The sequence below is a fragment of the Anarrhichthys ocellatus genome, unplaced genomic scaffold (genome assembly GCF_004355925.1).
Source record: "Anarrhichthys ocellatus isolate YVR2014 unplaced genomic scaffold, GSC_Weel_1.0 scaffold1, whole genome shotgun sequence".
Lineage (NCBI taxonomy): Eukaryota > Metazoa > Chordata > Actinopteri > Perciformes > Anarhichadidae > Anarrhichthys > Anarrhichthys ocellatus.
Window position 1 is genome coordinate 1,208,377 of NW_022280031.1, and position 25,135 is coordinate 1,233,511.

Sequence of the window (25,135 nt, forward strand, 5' to 3'; positions counted from 1 at the left end):
GCATTAACGTGTAAGCAGCATTGTAATGGTGTAGCTGGTTTATAAAGTTTTGTATGTAAAACGTTAATCTGCAAACTATGCCTATTGCTGTCAAATACACCAAATGTAGTACAAAGTGCAATGTTTACCTCTGGAATGTAAAAGAGCGGAAGTAGTCCAATTAAGTAGGGAGGAAATAAGTAAATGCTAAATTAAGGTTTACGAATCAGTCAATCAATAGATTAATCAACCAACTAACAAGCAAACTATATAATTAAATCAAAGACATGGTTGAATAATAAACATATTAATATAAATAAATATAATAATAGCACTATAATTATTATTATATTTGAGTTATTGTCTTTTTTTTAATCGTCATTATTATTTGATAAACTCAGAAGGTGGACTCCTCCTCCTCGTCACCTCACATCATCTTGTCCCTACGTCATCATTCAGTGTGAGCGTGGAGGCTAGCTAAAGCTATCCCATTGGTCGCTTCCGTCAATGTAAACATGTAGCCGGTTCACCAGTCTAAGGTGTAACCGCACTGCTGTTGAGCCGTTTCCTAATGCTCAACACGTTTGTCAGTAGCACGGATAATGATGGATGTGTCGCTGAAAATAGCAGTTTCGGAACCGGGGCAATGTAGTGTTAGCTCGATAACTAGCTAACACTGAATAGCTAGCGTTAGTTAGCTTAACTATCGGGCCGTGCTTGTATTGGCTGGCCTTGCTAATTAGACAGCTAGCTCCCAGTTGGCAGCCATGAAGGGCTAAATTGAGCGTAGCCAAGTAAAGGAGGATGGCAAGTATTAATGTAATTTGACAAGGACACACCAAGAAGCGGAGACAAAAAAAATGAGTAAATCCAGAGGTGCTGGTGCCTCGTCACCGGTGAACGGAAAACAAGGTAACGGTAGTTTTGAAATGTCGCTAAGGTTGTTAACCGCTAGCGTTAGCTGCCTTCGTGTTGGGGCAGTCATGTTTTAGGGCATTTCAGCAGCAAAACCAGTCCCCAAATACTCTTCAATGTTATAAACGTGCTCACGTTTGATGGTGCTGAAGTTCGCTCACCATTCCCTCCATAACCTCCGCAAATGCTTTAAGTTAACGTACGTTAACTGTTACCTGCACGTACAAGTAACGTTAACTTTCCCAAGATAAAAGTTAGCACTTGCTTGAACACTGCGTTTGTTTATCTGTGTCTCAGACTGGGACACCAAGCGGAAGAGGAAAATTGCGGACATCGCGCATGCCCTCAGTGCGAGTCCAGTGGACGTGGCTGCTTTGAGAAGGATGGCCATCAGTGAAGGTGGTCTGCTGACTGATGAGCTACGCTGTCAAGTGTGGCCTCGGCTCCTCAACGTCCCTCCTCACGTCTTGGAACAAGAGCCAGGTATCACGTGGGAATAGCTGCATCACGCACAAGCTGAGCAATATAGGCTACATATCAAAACGCCATCACACATGCCTTCCCTCTCCCACTATGCATGACAAATGGGAACATACAGAGTTCACACAGGTGCAAAATGTCCCACATACAGTATTTGATTAGTGTGTGGTAATGCTGACTTTTGACATGTCTTGTCCAGAAACGGTAGAACGGGAGGATAACAAGGACTACAACCAGGTGCTACTGGATGTCCAGCGTTCGCTGCGGAGGTTCCCGCCTGGTGAGCAGAACTCCTACCAGTTTAGAGAACAGCTTCATGATGCTGAGCTGTGTATACTGTACACAAGAACTGACACACCTATAGATAAACACACTGCCAGGCTGTGCACTAATCCTGAGCATCACATCTCGAGATTTGGACTCATAAGTTAATGTTAGAAATACAATGTAATGCAACATACAATTTGTAAATCATAGGGTTTCGAACCAGACAGAAAGCAACATATTTGGGGGTACAGGGGTTAGTTTTAATTTGGAACTTGTTGATAATCAACATTGCATTGAGTTCAATACCACTGACAAATGCTACTATTTTGACATGTTCATAGAGTAATTTAAGCTCTTTCATAAAAGTAACAAGGTACTTTTTCACTTGCCTTGGCAAATACTGAAATGTCATTCACTTAAGAAAAATCTACACGTTATCCTACTGACCAACGCAATGTCAAAGCTTTGCCATTACTGCTTCTCTACTAGACACATGTCTGATCTCACTGTGACGTCCATCAGTGATCAGGTGGAAGTCAAGGGGTTCTGCCTTCAAAACAAAACTGTAAAATGTACTATTGTCACTTTTTGGGGGGGGGAAACGTGATATACTGTAGTTTTCAATCGGTATCCTTTAAAAAATGAATTTTAGTCAGATCACAGCAGGATTTGTACTTTTAAGCTTCATCCCGGAATAACGGAAATGTATTATTTGTTTGTCTGTTCATCTTTCTGCTGGGTTTGACTGGTAGGTGAAAGCCTATTTAAACTAACGGCTGTATGTTACTCTGGGTGGTCTTGTACAGGTATGCCAGATGAGCAGAGGGAGGGTCTCCAGGAAGAACTAATTGACATCATCCTTGTAGTTCTCAAACGCAATCCCCAGCTGCACTACTACCAAGGATACCATGACATTGTTGTCACCTTCTTATTGGTACTGGGAGAGCGCCTCGCAACTGCTCTTGTGGAAAAGCTCTCCACGCACCACCTCAGGTACTCTCCACATACGTAATCTGCAACACCACCACCACCACTTCCTCTCTTCGTCAGTGGTCTATTGTGCACTCTAAAGCGGCTCTCTGTTTTGTCTTTTTCAGGGACTTCATGGATCCCACCATGGACAACACGAAACACATTCTCAACTATTTGATGCCCATCATTGAGAGGGTCAACCCTGAAGTGCATGATTTCATGCAACAGTAAGACTCTCTGTTTCAGTGGTAACACGCCAAACCAAATTATTAGAGGTTTACTTGTGGGACATGAAACATCCCACAGTGAGAAATCCGTCCTCGCTCTATATGCAGTTTGAAGATAATTTGCAAGCTAGTTCAGCTATAATTAAGGCAGAACAGAAACGAATATTAAAAGGCCTCATACTCTACATGACTTTCCGTAAGGCTATGAAATGTAATAGCATTTATATCTACTCTATAAATAGTTTCCACTGGTGTCTGCTGTAGTAAATGAGTATGTTTTCTTTAACAAGTGAATTTAGTTTGTTTCTGTCCAAAGCAGTTTTGTTCTATATGAACTTTGCCATCACTGTCAATATCTTGTCCCAGGTGTTTTTAAAATGGTAAATGTTAAACCTCAGCACGCTCAAATATAAAGATGATGTCATTGTTGAGTATGTGAAGGAGAGGGGTGACGGTGCACTTTCAGCGTACTTGATCCTATTATGACAGCTCGAGTTAAGTCTGTAAAAATTTAACACGACAGGTCATTAAGTCTTCTGCTCGGAGGGCTAACATCGCGCTGCCCTCTATGTCTTTCAGTTCCAGATACCGTAGCATAACTCTCGTTTTTCATAACGAGTGTTTAGTATACAGGGTCCCTGAAGTGCAGCGTCGGCACGCGTTACAGATTTCTGTGCCAATGTAAGTTGATCTCTGCCCTTCATCGATTGATCCTTAGGGCTGAGGTGGGGACAGTCTTTGCTCTCAGTTGGCTGATCACCTGGTTTGGTCACGTCCTGTCAGACTTCCGCCATGTGGTCCGGTTGTATGACTTTTTCCTGGCCTGCCATCCGTTGATGCCCATCTACTTTGCTGCTGTGGTAAGTTTATGACCTATAATCGGCTCTCCTAGTTTTGCCATTTAGAAACCCAGCTTTCATTTGATGGTGCTTGAACCAAGTCTGCTGAGTCGGTTACATGCAAGAACATTTGTGTGAGCTACATTTCTTGATGTGGGGATTCAGAGGCCAAAAGTTACATTTTGGGGAGGTGTTCTTTGCATACCTCACGAGGTAACCCGAGAGGCCTCAGTGTCCTTCACACCAAACACACTTTGTGTGAGGAGGCTCTGGGCGTCCTTGAAGATGTCCCAGCTCCAGTGATAAGCAAGCATGGGAACTGGTCTTGACTGGAGGATACAGACACGTTGTCTACCTTGTCACATGACATCATTTTTTACCAGAAACGATATCAAGCTTTTTTTGGTATGACTGTGTCCGTGCATACAAGCTGTACCAATACCTTCTCTGACATCAGATTTGTGTCCAATAAACTTCAAGGAAGGACAACTAAGGCTCATCGAGTTTATTCTGGTATTCATCAAAGTGTACCTAAAGTACAGGTTTCTACCTGTTCAGTCATCAATGTGTCAATAACTAACGCGGTGGTGTGTGTTTGTGGTTGTTGTGTTGCAGATTGTGCTGTACAGAGAAGAGGAGGTGTTGGAGTGTGAGTGCGATATGGCCATGGTTCATCACCTGCTGTCTCAGATCCCCCAGGATCTGCCGTATGAGATGCTCATCAGCCGGGCGGGAGACCTCTTTGTCCAGTTCCCTCCCTCTGAACTGGCCAGAGAGGCTGCCGCACATGACAGGTACTGAACTCCCTCTGGTTCCCACAGATGCTTACCACTTTGTTCTACTTCTCAGCTCCAGTTGCTCCCTGTTCTTTCATTAACACTTTCCTTTTTCCGTCTGTCTCGATCTCTCTTTGTCTCTTTTCCTCCTAAGCATGGCCGCCTCTACCTTTAAGGACTTTGACCTTGCGTCCACTCAACAGCGGCCAGACTCTGTTCTCCGTCGCCGACGCAGACAGAAACAGGCTGCACTGGAGAGGTCGGCGGCCAACGCGGTAGTGACGGTGGCCCAGCCTTCGACGACGCGGCGATTGGTCCGACTGGCCGTCATGGGCCTCACAGTGGCTTTAGGGGCAGCAGCTTTCGCTGTGGTCAACTCGGCCCTGCAGTGGGCCCCCAAACTGGACTTGTTTCCTTGAACTGCTCCTCTTTTACTCCCACGCTCCAGCAGATCTGTCCTTGAATGCTGGTGGGTCTGCTTCCAAGAACCCTTTTTTTAAATTAGTGAAACCACAAACCGTGCAGTCGAACACTGTCTGGAGTGCACTCTCTATACTGAACCAGTTAACGCTCCTCTTTTCATCTTCCAGGATGTGTCTTAATGTCCTATGTGTGGCCTCTAAGGCTCCAGCTGGAGGTCCTTCCTCCTGAAGAGCGGGCCCCAGTAAAACAGCTGCAACGGCTGGTGTTGTGAAATGAAGGGCCCATCCTGTTATAATGAAGAGACTGTTTTTATAAGAACCATTACTGATGGTGTCATTGTTAAAGTTTATTTATATTTGGTATTAGGATAATCTGAGATTGAGTTATGCTCACAGACATTTATGCTGAAAGCTTGGTGGACTCATTACACTTGAAACTGCTGCCAATTGAGAGAGCTTGAGTGAATGTACGAGCGTGTGTGTGGGTGTGTGTGGTCGCAACCCATGTGATACCTGGACTAAGACCAAATAGAGGATTGTTAGAGTCCTTTGTATTTACTGTATCTTATTTTATAGGTATATAAGAGAGATGGTCATGACACACAGGCACCTTGTTAAGGTCACCATTTTATTATGTTATAGGTAATTTTGTCCATTTTCGTGTCTACGAAAAGTATTTTTTGTTCAAGACATTATCTTCCTTTCTGGTGAGTATCTTTAAAACGTGTCAACCGTTGCATTTTAATTCTGGCTCATGGTTGGGGGTCAGCTAAACATATCTGTTAGAAGTTTTAAATGCATTCCTATTGGTCTTTTCCAAGTAGATGTGTTGTAGCCTGCTGGAAGAGTACTTTTGTCACTCAACACTTCCAAAGGATTAGGCCCCAGATTGGAGCACAGTGTTTACGGTCCAGGAAGTAAAAAATGCTAAAAAGAATCAACCATAATAAACTAGTTTTACTTGAGCTTTCCTTTTTTATTCACGCACTTAATTGTTCGGATGCACAACCTTAAGAGTGTGTCTGTGTTTCATGGCCTCTAATAAATAGGGTTCGCTTTCTGCGTCACTTTCTCTGGAGTAGATGATTCAATCTCTCCTTCTAGTTTAGTAACGCACTCACTCACTCACTCTGGATAACAGAAAATATCAGAGCTGAGATCGAATGAAGTGGATATTCTGTAGTCTTTGGGCTGGCACAGTGGGGGGGGGACCCACTTCACACTGACTGCGAGTTTTGTAAAATCACTTTCAAATTGGTTTGATGGGTGCTTTTCTCACACTCGTCCTCGAGGGGTGGTCCTCTCGGAAGAAAGAAAGCGTCCAAGCCTTCATATTCATGCGATCCAGCTTTTTTCTTACAAACATGAATTTAGCTTTAACACTTAACATTAACTAAGTTGGATTGCTTTGAGTGTAGCATTTGCATTTCAGAGGCAGTCGAGCTCATTCCAATGTTGCAGTCATTCAGTCATATATTTAGGGTGTTGTTTAGGGGTGAGCCACTTCCCCGAATAGCCGAGTCTCATCAGAAAATACATTGCAAATAGTTTGTCACAGCACTTCCTTCCAAGATGGTGAGTTTGGCTTGTCTGTAATCTTTATGATGTAGTTTGCTTAACAGAAAAATGCCTGAATTATTGACTTCAGGTCACATGTATTGTGCTGCACAACAACCAGTCAACTAAAAACGTTTCGCTTCAGTTGAAGGTGTTGAAGTGACGTAAAGACAGAAGTTGTTTTTGCTGTATTAGGAACTGAATACATCTCCATCCCTGTGTTGTGGTTGAGTGGTGTACTGCCTTTGTAGTGAACCACTGATTCAGCTGTTACGGGATCTACTGACTGAAGGTGACCTGGAACATGTCCGAGGATGCACGGAGGTGCCGGAGAGCTCAGCTGTATTGTGACACACCATGTATCTGCACTCGGCAGCTGTCATTAATTATCATTGCACTAAAGAATGGATCTGCCTTTTTGTTTATTTTGTTATAATGAAACTGTCATACTAATGTAAAGTTGTACAACAGAATGCTAATAAACTAGAGTGAAAATGTTCAATGTTGTGTCAATTTATGTTGACAATGGAGCACGTGGAGGAAGTGCCTTTGATAAATGTTTTTCTCTCTGAGCACCCAGAGATCATTTTTACAGAGGCCTTTTGCACGTCCACAGCCTAACAGGATTTGTTTTTTCTTAACGGTCATCTTGCCTTCAACTCTCCGCTCTCTTATCACACCTGCTAGTCCTCCAGACTTTCTGTTCCTGAGAAGGCATCTCTACTCCCTTTCCTTACTGTCTCTACACACCAACAGACTGTCTAGTAACCATTTGTATTTTCTCTCTCTGAGACGTCTTTGATTCTGCATACATAGATGCTGTGTATGTGCGTAATCCCCGGCTGAGAATTATTACTTATTATATTCACCGTCTGAATAAATCAGCAATTTTAAGACATCTCAGACGTAGAACTTGTACATTGAGGCTCATTGCCACGTTGGCACTTTGTTGTTCCTTTGGGCTTGATGTTAACACATTTCATTGTGTTAGAATAATGCTAACACTACTGTATGCTTGCAGTTCCAGTTTATTAGAGTTGAGGCCTGTCACTTTAAAAAAATGTGGAGGTGGAGCCAAACAAACTTCATGGATACAAGACATAAACAACACTTAAGTACTCAAATGCCTGACAAAAGTACAGCATCGTTATTTGTCCACAGCGCCATGTTTCGGCGGCTGTAGCTCGTTCGGTACAGCGGGTGTTGATTTAACCACAAGGTTGACAGTTTGATCCCTGGCCCCTACTGTCTAAGTGTCCTTGAGCGAGACACCAATCCCCGAGCGCTTTACAGCAGCCTACCGCTGCTCAATACTCAGGATGGGATAAATGCACATGATTACAGTTATTATCAAGTGCAGCAGACTAGCTTTGAACACATTCATTTAATGTAAACAACTTCCTTCTCATTAGTCGACAAAGTAAATCTATTGCTCTTATAGTGCAGATAACACATTCTTATTTTGGTCACATTTTGAAGAAAAAACAGCAAATACACCCTGGTTACAACTTCAAAATAAACCTTTTGGTCAGTTTACTTCAGAAAGGTACTTTGGTAAACAGCAATCGTAACACTCTTGTCTGTAGATCTGGTATAGACTAAACGATGAGTGGCAAAAAACAGTCAAATTATTCATGTGAAAAAATGACGTGAATTAATTATTTATGGATTGTTTGCTTATTTTATGAATTTGAGTATTAGCCTTTTTGTTTTACATATTTATAGATGAAAACAAAAGTCACTTTCAGAGCTTTATCCTATCAAAGTTTAGAATTAAACTGGTAGCAATATGATTGCTGGCTCATCAAACCTTTTTGCTATGAAAGCAGTAGCCAGAGGTCAACATGTGATTTATGAATGCTTATTAATGTACAACAACAAAGTATTATTTTATCAGAAGATCCCACTAATCTCACACTGACAGTTAGAATCCTCAGCGGAGGAGAAGTGGAAGATATAGCTTAAAAGTTTGCATAGCTTGTATGTAGCATTTACATTGCATAATTTTTACAGTGCAACAAAGAAAGCTGTGCCTCAATGACAAGACAACTCCTGTACAGTGTCTTGAACACGTTCACGTAGCCAGCATTAAGTTAATCTGCTTTTCCTCTGCGTCTTCATTAGTGTGCTTCCCTCAGTGGCAATTTTGGCAGTTGGGATGGCAAGGCTGATTATTGACTCGGCATCTACAGCCCCCAGATATGTCGCCATTACCCTGTAAGAGACAACAACAAAAGGAAAAGTCATATTTTCTTGAACACTAAACCAACACTGAAGAAGTGGTTTTCTACTTTGCGTGTGAGTAGATACTATTTTTTTTTACATTTGGTCCCCAGCGAGCTTGTTTGGTGACCCAGCAGATTTCTGTTTTGCACATCAAACAGCAGATCCAATCACAGCCATCTTTTTTCTGGATGATGATGTCACACCGTGGACATTTCATGGCCTCCCCATTCTGCAGCAGACTCTATATTGAAATACGGTGGAGTAAAATCAAATCTAAATGCAGAGAAGCTGTAGTGTGAGAAATGCACAATACAACTCTGAATTACACAAGTATGCAATTCAAGAAAAAAAAAAAAAAAAAAAGTACACAAAACAGCGCCAGCCAAATAATACACCCAACTCAAAAATAAAAAAAACATGTTGATGTTGGATTATGAGGACAACCCCTCGGTGCTGGGAAAGCATGGACCAAACTGAAAGAATCAGTCAGAGTTCAGAACAAGGAGCCCGAGGTGTTGCTCGAGCCACAAACATAAAAATACATATTACAATATAAAGTGTACAATTAACTAAGTCAGGGTCAGTGCAGAACGTGTAAAACAAATGAGTTGGCATTTGAAGTCGAGTGCAGACAGTAAGCCCTCTCTTTATCCATGATTCATCATAGAATCATTTCATACCATTAGATTTGATTAAATCATTTAAAGTTCTATGTGATGGGTTTTTTTTATGAGCAAAATATTATTTATTTTTTTACCAGTGTTTTAGTTGGCTCCTCCAGGATATAATGAAGCTACATTTAAGACCCCTCAGAGCTTGCTGTACTGGTTTATGGCTGACTGAGTAGTACACTGGTGCAAAACCAATGTGGGGATGTGTTTAGTGTGGATCGTGTTTCTCGATCCAAACTGATCTACAAGCGCCAAGGAGCACACAAGTGTTTATTGCCAAACGGGGCAACAGACTGCAGCTGTAAGGTTGACCCTACCTCCAGCATCTTCTTAGTTTGCTGAGCCGCCAGGTCGTTCTCTGCTCGGGTGCGCAGGTCATCCTGGTAGTCCTTGCAGTTCATGTCATCATGGATGGCCTGCAAAAACACACACAACTCCCTTGATGTCTGGTGATTCTGCGGTTACTACACGGCGAGAAAATCCCGGGTCAGTTAACATTGTGAATGTCCAAAAAAACTACCCTGCAGAGAATGCAGTTGGTCTCATCGCAGAGTTCACAGTGGAACTCATTGACTTCATCTTCGTAGATGCACCACCCTCGACAGTTGGGAGTCTGACAGTGGAAGCTGTGCTCGGAGCGGCTTTCTGCGATGCTCAGACGCAACTCCAGAAAGCGCTGGTGCTCCTCTTCTGTGAGCAGCTGTATCCAGGATCATACAGTGGGGAGAGAGAGAGAGGGGGGGGAGAGAGAGTAAGAGTGTGCATACTGTAGGGTTTTCATCTTAGACAACTTGAGTGTTCTTCTCCCAGGAAGAGTTTTGAATAATGGATTTACTACCACTTTAACTCCACCCCCACTGACTGACTTGCTAGATCTCCCATTTTCTGTTGCTTTTTTAATTAAGAAGAATTTCTTAAAAAAATCAAGTTTAACAATGAGCTTCCCACACATGCTTTTATGTTGCGTGGTCCTTTATGGATAACTTATATTCCACGCACAGTTCTTACATTTTACAGGTAGGTTTGAAGACGAAGAAGAAACCACCGTTTTCTTTTACTCAGTCTGACCAAGCAGTGCAGACGCACATAAACAGTGAAATATTACATTAGGTCTACAAAGCTAATGGGCTCATTTTAATTATACACAGTACATTTTCTTCATCATTGACCAGATTGTCATTTCAGTTGTTTAAGACAGAACACGGTCACGAAACCGTTTGAGTTATTATTGTTTTTCACATGTTACTGTTTCCCATCAGCTTTGAGATGGGGCTGGTGTTTTAGATTTTCTGCACACGGATTTAAGGCAACAAACTTTATTAGAGGACGAACTTTTCAACAGCACAGAAGTTCTCATTCTCTGACCTGCTCTAATCGGGAGCCTATTCAGCACAGGCTGGAAAAATAGGGCAAATTTTTCCAACCTGTGCTGAATCAGTCCCTAATTACGGGAGGTTATTTAAGAGAATCTAAATCTCTGTACCGTTTAACTCTGATGAAGACCCTCTTGGCATCGAAACATTAGTCCTCTGATAAAGTGTGTTGCCTCGCGTCCGTGTGCTACAGGCCGTGCACTTTGAATCAAACCTTTGAAGCGTCTCCACTGAGAGCACTGGAGAGGCCTGCTTTTCCTAGTAAGGCAGTCCTACCTCCTCCAGAAACCTTCAAAAAGTTTCTCGTTCTCCAGTCTGACACTCACCGCTTTGATCTCTCGGTCCAGCAGCTTGCTGTCACATTTCTCAGGACAGGACACCTCAGCATCTTGACTGTTCACTATTGTCGCTTTTAGACAATCACTAAACAAGGAAAAAACAAATGCGGATGAATAAACGCTTAAAATACTAACATTTGCCCATTTTTGCAGATAATGGCATGTATGTGGCCATTGTAGACTTTAAGAAAGCAGAGAAATCAATTTAAGCTTTTTTTTTTTTACGACATATGACTAAGCAACAAAATCATTCTGTGTGTCAGACCTGCAGAAGGTGTGTAGACACTCTCTGAGCACGATGCCCTCCTCTGCCGCCAGGGGAGAGAAGCAGATGGGACAGTCTACCTCTGTGGTGTTGGGGATAAGGTTCTTGTCTTCTGTTGCCAACAAATGCAGGAAGTTCCTCTGTCGCTCCTCCTGCTGAGCCTTCGTCACCCGGAAGAGGGAGGGAAGCGATAACAACAGAGAGATTCACGACAAATTACAAAACCCTATTCTCCTCTGTTTCCAGAAAACGGAAAGTGAAACCGCTGGAGACTGTTGAAACAACAAGCTCGTGGCATCCGCTTTAAAAGTTTCCATGAGCATCACCAGGACTTCACTCTGTTATGTTACTTACCCTTTTATCTATTTGCCTCTGTAAGTGCACAAGGGCCATCTACTGGTTCTGCATTTATCATACATATAAAGAATGTTGGGTCAAAATTGGAATCTTGATAAAAATGTGTCAAAGAACAAAATGTAGAAATCTTTTAAGCTGGCTGACCATGTGATTAAAGCTGACAAAAAAACAACACTTACTACACACTCAGAGGCTACTTTTTCTGTGTAAATAAGTACAACCTAGTGCACACCAATACGACTGTTCAGCCATTAAATTGACTTGGGCGATGCCTATATTGTTCAGTTTTGTTCAACACTATCATAGAGTTATTAATTAACTTATATGTTCTAGCATTGAGGCCATGGTGACGGTGCTGTTCTGGACTGCATTATCTTAAGAGGTGTTTCTGATATTTGTGTATGTAACTGCAAAGACAACTCCTGCTAAAACGCCAGCTGCACTGTGCTGCAGGTCTATTGCCGACTGGTCCCCACACAACATAACGTATGTTGTGATGAGTCTCAGTGTTCCCGGTTTCGTCAAATTTAGATAAGATAGGCTGAACAGATTTCAGAAAATACCAGTTGCCCGATTTTTTCATAAACAGCACTGTTACCTCTTCGTACTGCAACATGGCCAGGCTTTCCTGCTGAATTCGAAGAACCTCCTGCTGGTCCGGCTGGTAGATGTCAGGCACCTGGTAACCCTCCGGCCGATCTCCTCCACACATCTCACAGCCGGGACGCGTTGGTTTGTTCAAGAACGTACATATAGGGCAGGGCCAGCCAAACTACATACAAACACAGATATACTTAACTACAGTAATGGAGTCACAATGCAGACATGATGTCTAATGCACAGGTTGGATTCTGACCTGAGGTTTAGCCGGCACCGCTGGTTTAGGAGGAGGAGGAGGAATGTGTTGAGTCTCGGGAAGAGCAGCTGTCTTCTTCTCACCACCACGACCACCTCTGCCCAGCCCTCTGGGTAAAAGTTGCATGGACTCCATGATGCCTAAGAATAAAGAATAATGTCATTGAACTTAAATATAACTTGTAAATTCCACCTGTAATCAAGGCGGGTATTGAACCTATATAAATGTGTCTGCATCAAATCAAAAACACATTGTTTGGATTGTATGATTCAACAGTTTCTTTGGTTTGTTTATTCATTAATTAGGCATTGTCTGATCGAATAAAGTCAAAGGGTATTAAATTGGCCCTGTTGTTGAAATAAAAGCAAAGGAAAGACAGTAGTTAATTAGTGCATTCCTCACTTTGTTAAGAGTCAGGATTCAATAGTCAATATTTTTGACAGACTAATTGCTAAAAAATGAATTGAACCGATTAACTGACGAAGAAAAGAACTGTTCTAAGCAGCCTTGATCTCTTCGCGCGCGTGTTTGTTACTGACCCTCTATGCGTTGTTGCTCCTGGTCATGCTTGTGCTGATGCAGTGTCAGTTGAGTAGAATTGGCAGACAGGATGAACAGGAAGGCCTGGTCTCCGTCCTGACGGACACCGTGGCTGTACAACGTCTCCCGGTCTTGAGCCAACCGCTTTCCGATCACCCAGCGCTGCAGCAAGGGGAGGAACCCAAAGTCATTGCTTATCTGTGAACACAAAACGAGGGACAGACAGGTCATTCAATGACATTTTGATTTGAAAATTTGTTCCAGAAAGCGTGTGTGCAATGTGCAGTATTTGCGTGCATTGAAAGTAAAGCTGTAAGCGTTTGCTGTCACGTTATGTACCTTTTCTTTAAGTTGTGCAATTGTCATGTCGGTAGAAACCACAGCAGTCACTGGGATGACGGTATCTGAATGAGCATCCTCCACTCCGACCCGCAACCTATGGAATCAAAAACAATGGAACCAGCTTTTCTTTGATTTTTCTATTAAATATGCATCCAAACCCCACTTAGTTTCACATTTCCAACAAGCAGCAACCACACACAGACACATACGGTACATGCGCACACACACTTTCGCCATTCTTTACCTTCTGTCTCGTATACTTAGCAATTACGTAATCCCAATTCAAAACAGAATCCACTCTAAAAATTAAACACTGCCATTGGAATTGCAAATTATTTCCCACGGGGAGCAAGATTCATGTTTTCCTTACATCTTACGTCTTGGAAACTATGGCCAAAATAAGGAAGTCCCGCACACAGACACATGCATACACATGGTTGCGTCCCACCTTATGGAGTCCTGAGGGTAGGCTTCACTGTTGACGCTGACGGACACTGGGACAGGTAGTTGGGACAGTTTCTGGCAAAGTTGGACCGCTTCCTGTCCGTCCCCACTGTTGAGGGCGTCACTCAGAGAGAGGGCCAGTTCTTCCGCTGCACAGGGAGCAAGGGAAGAGTTCTTATCTTCAAGTGGCTTATTGTCAACATTTCTCCTCAGTGACGGATGTTACTATTGGATGGCACTGCCTGTGGTGCACCGTGTGGTGCATTGTCTATACTTTCCTCTCTGTCACATATTATAGCTTTTATACATGTTGAGTGAGTAAGAATATTACATTGTTAAATTTGATTGTAGGGGAGGCTTGGGGCAATTGTACTACATGCAATTCCTCCAATCAGAAACGATCAGACAACCTTGGCAGAATTAAAAATATATATATATAAATACATATTTAGAGGTTACTCTTTGGATGTACAGTATTTTTCTTCTGCTGTCTAAAGTTAAGATGGCTGCGAATTCAAACTATCAACAACCGATAAAAAGATAGGTGTTGCTAGCATAGAGATGTTATCATGGCTGCAAGATGCATGGCCTAATGTAAGCACCTGTGCCCTTAAGCACCATTTGCATGTGTTGTCATATTTTTCTGTAAAAAAAAAAATGTATTTCCATTATTCTAAATGTATTACACATTTTAAAAGGGTGTATCAAAATAAATGTGTCTGTTATAGGGTTAGGGTTAGTTACTAGTTATAATATTTAAATTATATTATGAATTAGTGCACATGTATGTTTCTTGTATCAAAAGATGACTGGTGTATTTTAAGCAGCCTGTGAGTTATGAAGGAACATTTGGAGAAGTATTACATTTGCCCCCGGTCTCCCCTACTTTCATTTATTGGTACTTCTATAATTAGACTAGAGAATCTAAGTTCATGACTAATCAGAACAATAACACACTTTCACTTTCCTCTACAACACGTAGCCTAGTTATGAAACATACGTTTTAAATATATGTCATATATTGGGAATAGGATGTTGTCACATGACATTAGATCAGAAACCTCAGAACACAATCGAAACCAAGTTGAGCCGCTCACCCTCTTTCAAATCGACTCTCGGTATAACTTCAGAGGCCATAATTACACCTGAAACGAGGAGTGGAACAACAACATGTATGGCGTAAACATCGCAGTTATGACAAACACAGCTGTCCTCACAGACAAGTTTATGTCCAACCTGATCTGGTCGAGTTGCCCGCTGCACTGTCCGCATCAGACACTCACTTCCTCAAGTGGACTTACAGGTAACAAGTTTGAAGTTTGTAGCTCCAGCCAGATGAAGACCAAACTGCTTGCTGACGGTGACCAGCTCTGACTTCTCAGCAGGGAGAAAGTGAAACTTACTGAAGACCAGGAAGAGGAAATGACAACGGGTTGCTCTGGAATCGCTGTGCTCCGCCCCTTGACTCCTGCTCTTGGAACTTTAAAAGGTTATGATGATGATGATATAAACAACCTTGTAAAAAAGAAGAAGAAAACCAATGAAACAGTGCTTATGTGTAGGCTATCTGGTTGTTGACACTATCGTTTTATTATCAGCCTACTTTTAGACCACTACACCAATTAGGCATTCAGCTCAAAGGCACGAATGCAATTATATTATTCATACCATTCTTAAAAAGGAATAAACCTGAATGCAATGTAAGAACAAATGTAATGGAATATAATCATAATGGATTCTATTTTTAAGAAAAAATATCAAAACTCCCAGCATCCAGCAGATGGCAGTGTCTGATAAAAGTGAGTCTAGTGGAATTTTACAGCTCAAAGTTGTTTTGACATGAATGTATCAAACATTTCACAACGTTAAACTCACATTGCAAATATACATTAAACGTACACGTTCCTGCACTATAAAGTCTACGTTATAATGTAATAAACTACATCTTATTTGCTGTTAATAGCTACTATAACTTACTCTTTACATCGTGGGTTATAGTTCTAAATCCCAAGTCGGTGTAACATTGAAAGATGACTTGTGTTTAGTGCATTAATGTGTTGTTTACATTATCAGAGGATATACGGATCATTTGGTCCTGATGAAATTAACGCTCTGATCCAGATGCCCGGCGCAGATAAACGAGCCAATCACAGCGGCTCCCGCAGGAGGAGGGGGGGCGCTGTGATTGGCTGGCAGCTCCGCACAAAGTTGCAGAGCATCTCCGAGTCCCCGCCCGCTCTTTGCCTTCAGTTGGTATCACCTGCAGCCTGCCTGCCTCTCCTCCAGACAATACCGCCGCTACTTTACGTCCGCCTTCCCTCCCGTCAACAGTTTAGAGCGATCCGCCCGATCGAGGTGTGTCTCTAACGCGTTTCAAAGATGCTGGCTTGTACGGAGATGATCACAATGTGCCTGCAGTCGGCCAAACAGAAGCATCTTCTGGCTCAGCAGCAGCAGCAGCAGCAGCAGCAGCCGCACAGCGCCGGACAAGGGCTTACTATCTTTCATGATGTGAGTGCATCGCCTCTCTCTGTTGCCTGCATCACCGCACAAAGTGACGTTTGTCCATCAAATTATTACATCAGCTATTTACTGTTATCATTGTTATTCTCCGTGTCCTGTCAACTAGGCTTAGCCTACTGTGTAGAGTGGTAATACCTACTTTGCTTCTTTTTTTTTATTCCATAAAAGTAAAAACAGAAATGTTTTATTAATCGTTTTTCTCGTGTGTGTGTGTGTGTGTGTGTGTGTGTGTGTGTGCGTGCGTGCGTGCGTGCGTGCGTGCGTGCCAGAGGAAGAGCTGCAGCTGCTGCTTCTGCATGATAAATTAAGCTCTCACAGTCGGACAGGTTTAGGGACTGCTGGGGGTTCTCCTCTTTTTGTTGCACACAGACATGCTGCACAAACACTTCTCAAAAGTGTTATGCAACAACAGATACCACACAGACACACACACACACACACACACACAAAAACACAGACAGAAACAATCTTTTTTTGTTTCATCAAAAGAATCACATTAATATTGCTCACAAGGCAGGGCTGGGCAGTATATCAATATGATATATTGTGATATATGAATATCGTCTTAGATTTGGGAGATGGTAATATCACATACGTGTCGTACTTTCCTGGTTTTCCTGGTTTTCCAGCCATCATTGGCCATTTGAGGAACCGCAGTTTTTGTCACTTCCAAATTAGCATCATCTTTCAGCACCTTATTAAGGTTGTCGCTTGGTTGCATTCCAGTAAAGTGATGTAATTCTCTGAACTTACCAGACTGCTCTAGCCGCTCTATCAGTTGCCTTTTCCCTCTTCGTCATTATATCCACATTACTGATGCTTTTAAAAAAAATCAAAAACCTCCTTGTGGAAATATTTATCAAAAGCACCAATAGATAACCCTGTATAATATCGATACCAACATTTTTGGTCGTAAATATTGTGATATTTAATGTTTCCCATATTGCCCAGCCCTATCCCGAGGTACACACTCACACAGACACACCTATCCCAATTGGAGATTAAAATAACAACACCCACTGCCTGATTCACCTGCAGCACTGCAGCAGAAACTTTCCATCACCACAGTAATTATCCATCCATCACATACTGTCATGTTCATGGGTTAGTAGGCCAATGATGTGTCCAAATCAGAGCTCTTACTAGCTGACATCTCTCTGTCTACTCTGTTACTAACGCTGCAGTACGCAGACAGCCTTGTCTAAGCGAGGACACATCACGTTTGGCAGAATTGTCCGCGAAAACTGTCCCTGAACAGTGTGCAGCACCGAAGTGCCGCCTCATTTAGTCTTCAACCTTGAGTTGTTTTTGTTGTTGTTGATTTTAGCCTGAGAATATGGCATCTGCATGGTATTTCCACCAGTCCCCACAGTGTGAGGTAATCTCAATTAATCAGCTGACAGCTGATACACCTAAAAATGAATATGTTGTGTGCCAGGAGCAAAAGGTGTAAAGCAGATCAGTGGTGATTGATTTTCACAGATAATGAGAGAGAGAGAGAGAGAGAGAGAGAGAGAGAGAGAGAGAGAGAGATCAATGCATCAACAGGGGGTCGACATTGAGTCCTTTACACATGATAGTGAGCCAGTCAGTAATGTTAGAGATGCAGAGATTCACAGTATTTGACTAACATCTCCCAGAGTGAGTGTCAAAGCAATGCCTTAAAAAAATATCCTGTTCAAAGCAGGCCAGGGACAATTAATGATGCCGGTCATTGAAGGTGGTTTTATCATCGGCATTGTTGTTGCTTTTTTTCTTCTGTGTTTGCTTTGTGCATCCACTGGCTCCGCATTTCTGAGGCTTACTCCATCATACGCACTCTCTCAGATTTTCTCGCATTGCTGTCCTCCCTCTTATCTTTTCTCCCTCTGCTCTTGCTTTGCTGCTTTTGAGCTGGAGAAACACCCCCCCCCCCCCCCCCCCCCCCCCCAAAAAAAACCCACAAAAAACATGGCATATGAGGAAACAGAAGGAAAGATTCATCTCAGTAAATCACTTAGAATCTCAGAGAAAAATGGCACGTAGAACATACTCAATAAAATATGATCATGAGCTCCTGTTTCAAAAGCTCTGCACAAAACAGTGTGTCAGCAGAGCCTGAGAGAACCCTCTGTCTTAACACCAGCGGCCACCACATCAGAACAGCAGCACACTGGGAAGCATGGTGTGACCTTTTTTTGGGCTCCCTGTAAATGATGATGTATTGTAAGTCTCCACTGAATCAAGCAGAAGAGGGGGGAAATGCAGCTTAGATGTGTTACAGTGCCGAGGAGGGGAAAGAAAAAGACTCCTGCTAGATTTATGCAGTGAACATGGCGGGTCAGAGTGTTCTGCCCTCATGCTTTTATAAGCAGCATTTCACTTTATTACAAAACACAGATGGTAATTTGCAGCTTTAAATTCACCTTGGAGTCTAGACAGACGAATCAAAAACGGAGCAATGAGTGTGTTGTGAAGTGGTTTTCCAAATGACCTGGCTCTGGTTGTTAGTCGGGACTGCAGCTGTGGAGAGACAGACATTGACAGACAGAGGGCAGAAGTGCCCACCGTGAGCTGGTTGACCTATGGGAAATGAAAGTGAGGGGCAGGTTCTGCTGTTATTAATAACCTGTAGGTCAAAGCTGACAAGCATGTCAGTCCTGACCGCTACCTAACACTGGAAATATAATCGATAGGATAGAACAGATCACACTTCTTAATTTTAATGGCAAAGCTTCCTTGCAAAATCTATGATGAAGTTAGCTTTAATAATGCAGGAATTGGGTAGGACGAGATAATGCAGGACGAGAGAATGGGTAGGACAAGAGAATGGGTAGGATGAGAGAATGGGTAGGATGAGAGAATGGGTAGGATGAGAGAATGCATAGGACGAGAGAATGGGTAGGATGAGAGAATGCATAGGACGAGAGAATGCAGGATGAGAGAATGGGTAGGACAAGAGAATGGGTAGGATGAGAGAATGCATAGGACGAGAGAATGCAGGATGAGAGAATGGGTAGGACAAGAGAATGGGTAGGATGAGAGAATGCAGATCAAGAGAATGCGTAGGACGAGAGAATGGGTAGGACGAGAGAATGCGTAGGACGAGAGAATGGGTAGGACGAGAGAATGCAGGACGAGAGAATGCGTAGGACGAGAGAATGCAGGACGAGAGAATGCAGGACGAGAGAATGGGTAGGACGAGAGAATGCAGGACGAGAGAATGCGTAGGACGAGAGAATGGGTAGGACGAGAGAATGGAGGACGAGAGAATGGGTAGGACGAGAGAATGCAGGACGAGAGAATGGGTAGGACGAGAGAATGCAGGACGAGAGAATGCGTAGGATGAGAGAATGCAGGATGAGAGAATGGGTAGGATGAGAGAATGCAGGATGAGAGAATGAGTAGGATGAGAGAATGGGTAGGATGAGAGAATGCAGGACGAGAGAATGCGTAGGACGAGAGAATGGGTAGGACGAGAGAATGCAGGACGAGAGAATCCAAGGGAGGACAACACACTCATTGCTCTGTCCTACCCATTATAGGACGAGATAATGGGTAGGATGAGAGAATGCAGGATGATTATCTCGTCCTGCCCATTATTATTATTATTATTATTCTTTTTTTGTAAAAAAATAAAAAAAGAAGTATAAATGAATAGGTTGAAACTAAACAGTGGTTTAAAATTCTAGTTTTAGATTCAGTTTTTTCCGTAGGTTAACTTTGTTTTTGTAATTGAAATGTTAACTTTTTGAAAAGACATCTCTGCACACTGTGGACTCTGGAAAATTGTGTTTTTTTTTCCTTCTCTTTATTTTCATAATTTTAGCCATCGACAACAATGTGGTCACCAGCTTTACTCCAGTTGACAGTGATTCATAATGGAGCAGGCTTCCTCGCTTTAGTCCAATTATCTAACCCACTTATTGAGCATGAAAACAAAGCTGGTTGTTAAAACCGTCCCCCAAACTGTCAACTGTAAACATCTATTTGGTTTTCAAGAGCTACTCCAACTTTGATCCACCGTACTTTAGTTACCTGTGTGCGCAGTTTAACAATCCAGTGGATGATTATAATAGGACTTTTGGGTGCACTGACCGTTTTTTTTTATCAGTCTAGGTAAATGGTTTAGTGATTATGGTTACACTGGAGACTTATTTAACAGCTGCAGCATATATATATATCAACTCAGTTTTTCTTTCTTTAAACTGCATTCATGTCTTTTAAATTGGAAACTGGAACTTTCTGCTGTTGACCAGGAGGCAGCTCTTTTTAAAAGGCTGGCTAACACCCCCTCATATGGTCAGCAATAAGCCATATTGTACGGCTTTGTGTCTTTTTCATGTCAGCCAACAAATTGCTCTCCCGGTGTTAGTCACTCGCCCATACTGAAGTCATTCTGTTGTTGGTCTCAGCCAATCTGTGTCAAAGTTTATTTTCATCTGCCTTGAAGCAAAGCTGTGTTGTTCATTTACTGTCATTTGTGGTTGTGAATGTTTAAACCTTTTTAAAAAAATAGATTTTTTTATCATCCGACACATTATAAATCTCCATGGAAATTCATGCAATAATCCCTGCCGACTCCAGACCAGCCATAAAATCAGAGAAGCAATGATTACACTGTCAATTTGTCATCAGCGACAGATCCTCCAAAGCGTGTTTTGGCTTTGTTCAAAAACTCTTTCTTTAGGGGTCCAGGTCATGCACCTTTTACACTAAGCAGAACACACAACCTGACTTTAAAGTATTTGCACACTATATGTATGATATAAAAAGAGCTTTGTGAAGCTCATAACAGATGTTTTGCTTTCATTGCAATTTAATCTTGCGGTAGTTTTTGAGGTGGTAGTTGTATGTCTAAGTGTCCATTCATCATTCAGAAACATCTTCATCATACTTGTTATTATCACAAATGTCAACCGTCTTCAGTGTTGCAGCCTCCCCTGCTAATCATCTCAGAAACTCCCCGGTGAGAATAGAGGGACAGGAGCCGGACCTAATAGTGATTATGTCAATAAATTGAACAGCACACAAACAACACATTGATGTCATTACAAGTTTAGCTGACAGTTCATGTATCGGTGTATATATCAAATAACAGCAGGTTGCAGCAGCAGTAGTTTAAATAGACCTTTTTAACTGCACATTTTCAGAGTTGTCAAAGCAGGAAGAGCACATGTGTGAATAATAACACTAACGATGCCTCTGTTTAATTTAGCTTCTAAGTGAGCCGGCATGCATGGTAGCACGGCACGTGACTGTTATTCCCCCCATCGTTAATGTTATCACTTGCACCTGTGCTTCCCCCCCTATGTCATGTGAACATGTCTTCAGTGAAAATGGTCTGTTGAGTCCCATATGGGTGAAGCCTGAGGTGGGTGTTTTGTTTCATCTTGCAGTTGCAGCCGCTGGCCAGCGAATGCAGTTAGCTGTAACAGGAGCCCAAAGGAGCAGCTGTAGTATAGGGACTGATGCTTGGAGTCAAGCTTTAAAATAGACTTCTCTGCTGAGAGGTGGTTAGTGTCTCGGAGAGACCAGCTGGCCTCGTGTTCCTGCCTGAATCCATACTCTGGGACATTATCGATGACTCGGCTGGTGGCCATTGTTCCACTGTTAATTGTTTATTTTGATCCCCAGCTCAATAGAATTCAATCAAACCAAACATCTTAATTCCAAACATCTCAGTTTGTTTTGCTTTTCCTCTGAGCCGCTTTCATGACTGAGTTCCCCTGCAAGATACTGACTATGAAGCCTCTTGGCTATTGGACAGCAAATTGCTGTTCGCTCCAGAGGTGATAATTAAACCTGTTTTACAACTGACACGTACTATAAACTGGCATTCAACCTTGCATGACATCCAGAGTATTTGTGAAAGCCCTGGTTCACATGTTTCCGTTTGGTACAGCAGAATGATTTGCCTTCATCAGCAGACGTCAAACATCCATAATGTTTTAGTTTTTTTCATCATTCTTAATAACCCATACCAAGTTATTGCAAGAACCTCTTTAGTGATGCTTGGCTAGAGGTAATAACCATCTCTGCCCTCTTTCTTTTTCAGATTTTCCGCCGAGCAGACAAAAACGGTGAGTAAACACATTTTTTTTTTTGTTGATGAATAATTTGTGACAAAACATGCTTGTCGTTTCCCCACATTCTTCTACTTGTTATTATGCCTCAGATAATCTGGGCGGAGAAATAAAGGATTTGCATGAATGACTCATCAAGTAAAGCTCCTTTCCACCTCACGCACCAAAGAGTTTCTCCGCCCAATTAAAAATGATGCTAAGATGCTGGATTGTAGCCGTGACTGGAAGAATGTGTCACACAAATAAAGCACCTCTCTGTCAGCGTTGACACACATGACTGGGTCACAAATGAATATGAGTCATGTTAAAGCAGGATGAGCCAAGTTATCTTTTCAGCTGTGAATCACTAATAATATCAATTTATTTGCCAATGTAAATAAAACGCATCTTGTTGTAAATATACTTTGAGTAATTCTAACACCTTGGGAGACCCTACCAGGGGCTAGGTTTCAGGGGAGAGCCCAGACTAAGAGCGGTTCAAAACAACCCCTATGATAGTTAGCCCACGGACTACAGCCACCTCGCCCGGACCAGGGAAACCGGGGCACCCTCCCGGAGCCAGACCCAGGAGGGGAGCTCGTAGGCGAGCGTCTGGTGGCCGGGCCTTTGCCCATAGGGCCCGGTCGGGCTCAGCCCGAATAAACACCATGGAGCAGCCACCCTGTGGACCCACCACCCGCAGGGACAAGCATCGGGGTCGGGTGCTATGCAGACCGGGCGGCGGGTTGTGCGGGAGGCCCGGGCATGCCGATCGCCGGCGGCATAGACTAGCTCTAGGGACGTGGAACGTCACCTCGCTAGCGGGGAAAGAGCCGGAGCTGGTGCAGGAGGTGGAGCGATACCAGCTAGAAATAGTTGGACTCACCTCCACACACAGCGTTGGCTCTGGAACCAAGCTCCTGGTGAGGGGTTGGACTTTGTCCTTTTCCGGAGTTGCCCAGGGTGAGAGGCGCCGGGCGGGAGTGGCGATACTCACGAGCCCCCGGCTGAGTGCCGCTGTGTTGGAGTTCTCCCCGGAGAGCGAGAGGGTCGCCTCCATGCACCTACGGGTTGCGGGGAGCAAGGCTCTGACTGTGGTTTGTGCTTATGCACCAAACAGCAGTTCAGAGTATCCGGCCTTCTTGGAGTCGGTGGGAGGGGTCCTGGAAAGGGCGCCGCCTACCGACTCCATAGTTCTCCTGGGGGACTTCAACGCTCACGTGGGCGATGACGGAGAAACCTGGCGGGGGGTGATTGGGAGGAACGGCTTGCCCGATCTGAACCCGAATGGTGTTTCGTTATTGGACTTCTGTGCTTGCCACGGTTTGGCCATAACGAACACTATGTTCGAACATAAGGTGGCTCATAAGTGTACCTGGTACCAGAACACCTTAGGCCGGAGATCAATGATCGACTTTGTAATCGTATCATTTGATTTGCGGCCGTATGTCTTGGACACTCGGGTGAAGAGAGGAGCAGAGCTGTCAACTGATCACCACCTGGTGGTGAGTTGGATCAGATGGCAGGTGAACCGGTTGGAAAGACCCGGCAAACCCAAACGTGTAGTGAGGGTGAACTGGGAACGTCTGGCGGAGGACCCTGTCTGGGAGGTCTTTAACTCCCACCTCCGGAAGAACTTCTCACACATCCCGAGGGAGGTTGGGGACACGGAATCCGAGTGGACCATGTTCAAAGCCTCTATTGTGGACGCGGCCGCTAGGAGCTGTGGCCGGAAGGTCATCGGTGCCTGTCGTGGCGGCAACCCGAGAACCCGGTGGTGGACACCGGAGGTGAGGGAAGCCATCAAGCTGAAGAAGGAGACCTTCAAGGCCTGGTTGGCCCAGGGGTCTCCTGAAGCAGCTGACAGGTACCGGCAGGCCAGAAGGGCTGCAGCTGCGGTGGTCGCGAATGCTAAAACTCGGGCATGGGAGGAGTTCGGGGAGGCCATGGAGAAGGACTTTCGGTTGGCCTCAAGGAGGTTCTGGCAAACCATCCGACGGCTCAGGAAGGGAAAGCAGGGCTTACCCCAGGCTGTTCTCAGCAGGGGGGGGAACTGCTAACCCGGACGGAGGACATCGTCGGGCGGTGGAAAGAGCACTTTGAGGAACTCCTAAACCCGACCAACATGTCCTCTGCAGAGGAGGCAGCGCCTGAGGACCTAGGGGGAGGCTCACCCATATCCCTGGCAGAGGTCGCAGAGGTAGTTAAAAAGCTCCTTGGTGGCAAGGCGCCGGGGGTGGATGAGATCCGCCCTGAGATGCTGAAGGCGCTGGACATAGTTGGGCTGTCCTGGCTGACACGCCTCTTCAATGTCGCATGGGGGTCGGGATCAGTGCCCATGGAATGGCAGACCGGGGTGGTGGTTCCCATCTTCAAAAAGGGGGACCGGAGAGTGTGCTCGAATTACCGGGGTATCACACTACTCAGCCTCCCGGGGAAGGCTTATGCCAGGGTGCTGGAAAGGAGGCTCCGACCGCTTGTCGAACCTCAGATTCAAGAGGAGCAGTGCGGATGCCGTCCCGGCCGTGGAACAGTGGACCAGCTCTTTACCCTCGCAAGACTACTGGAGGGGTTCTGGGAGTTTGCCCAACCAGTCTACATGTGCTTTGTGGACTTGGAGAAGGCTTTCGACCGGGTCCCTCGGGGGGTCTTGTGGGGGGTGCTGCGGGAGTATGGGGTGCAGGACCCGTTACAACGGGCGATCCGGTCTCTGTACGACTGC

At 43.9% G+C, this 25,135-nt stretch overlaps 3 protein-coding genes across 5 annotated transcripts in view; 2 read left to right on the forward strand and 1 right to left on the reverse strand.

The window, feature by feature from the left end:
• Positions 1 to 434: 434 nt before the first annotated feature.
• Positions 435 to 7,320, forward strand: tbc1d20 (TBC1 domain family, member 20). The gene is made up of 8 exons (XM_031850338.1): positions 435 to 891; positions 1,192 to 1,377; positions 1,574 to 1,654; positions 2,448 to 2,634; positions 2,739 to 2,840; positions 3,559 to 3,700; positions 4,295 to 4,473; positions 4,610 to 7,320. The coding sequence occupies exons 1-8, from the start codon at positions 840 to 842 to the stop codon at positions 4,872 to 4,874; spliced, it is 1,194 nt and encodes a 397-aa protein (XP_031706198.1). The 5' UTR covers positions 435 to 839; the 3' UTR covers positions 4,875 to 7,320.
• A 124-nt stretch (positions 7,321 to 7,444) lies between these two features.
• rbck1 (RanBP-type and C3HC4-type zinc finger containing 1) lies at positions 7,445 to 15,725 on the reverse strand. 3 transcript variants are annotated; one of them, XM_031850326.1, is made up of 13 exons: positions 15,148 to 15,725; positions 14,944 to 14,991; positions 13,851 to 13,995; positions 13,400 to 13,496; positions 13,060 to 13,258; positions 12,521 to 12,660; positions 12,263 to 12,436; positions 11,308 to 11,468; positions 11,031 to 11,127; positions 9,852 to 10,031; positions 9,649 to 9,747; positions 8,758 to 8,901; positions 7,445 to 8,649 (listed from the first exon to the last, which is right to left on the reverse strand). In XM_031850326.1, exons 2-13 carry the CDS (start codon positions 14,981 to 14,983, stop codon positions 8,569 to 8,571), a joined length of 1,557 nt encoding a protein of 518 aa, XP_031706186.1. In that variant the 5' UTR covers positions 14,984 to 14,991; positions 15,148 to 15,725; the 3' UTR covers positions 7,445 to 8,568. The 3 variants fall into 3 exon arrangements, with proteins under 3 accessions (XP_031706186.1, XP_031706178.1, XP_031706171.1); XM_031850318.1 differs by having other exon boundaries at positions 15,083 to 15,725; XM_031850311.1 differs by having other exon boundaries at positions 14,944 to 15,725.
• A 380-nt stretch (positions 15,726 to 16,105) lies between these two features.
• Positions 16,106 to 25,135, forward strand: part of necab3 (N-terminal EF-hand calcium binding protein 3) — a 40,363-nt gene continuing 31,333 nt past the window's right edge. The window contains exons 1-2 of the mRNA XM_031844621.1: positions 16,106 to 16,357; positions 22,407 to 22,431. Of these exons, the coding sequence (XP_031700481.1) occupies positions 16,226 to 16,357; positions 22,407 to 22,431 (157 nt within the window). The 5' untranslated portion in view covers positions 16,106 to 16,225. The remainder of the gene's footprint in view (positions 16,358 to 22,406; positions 22,432 to 25,135) is intronic.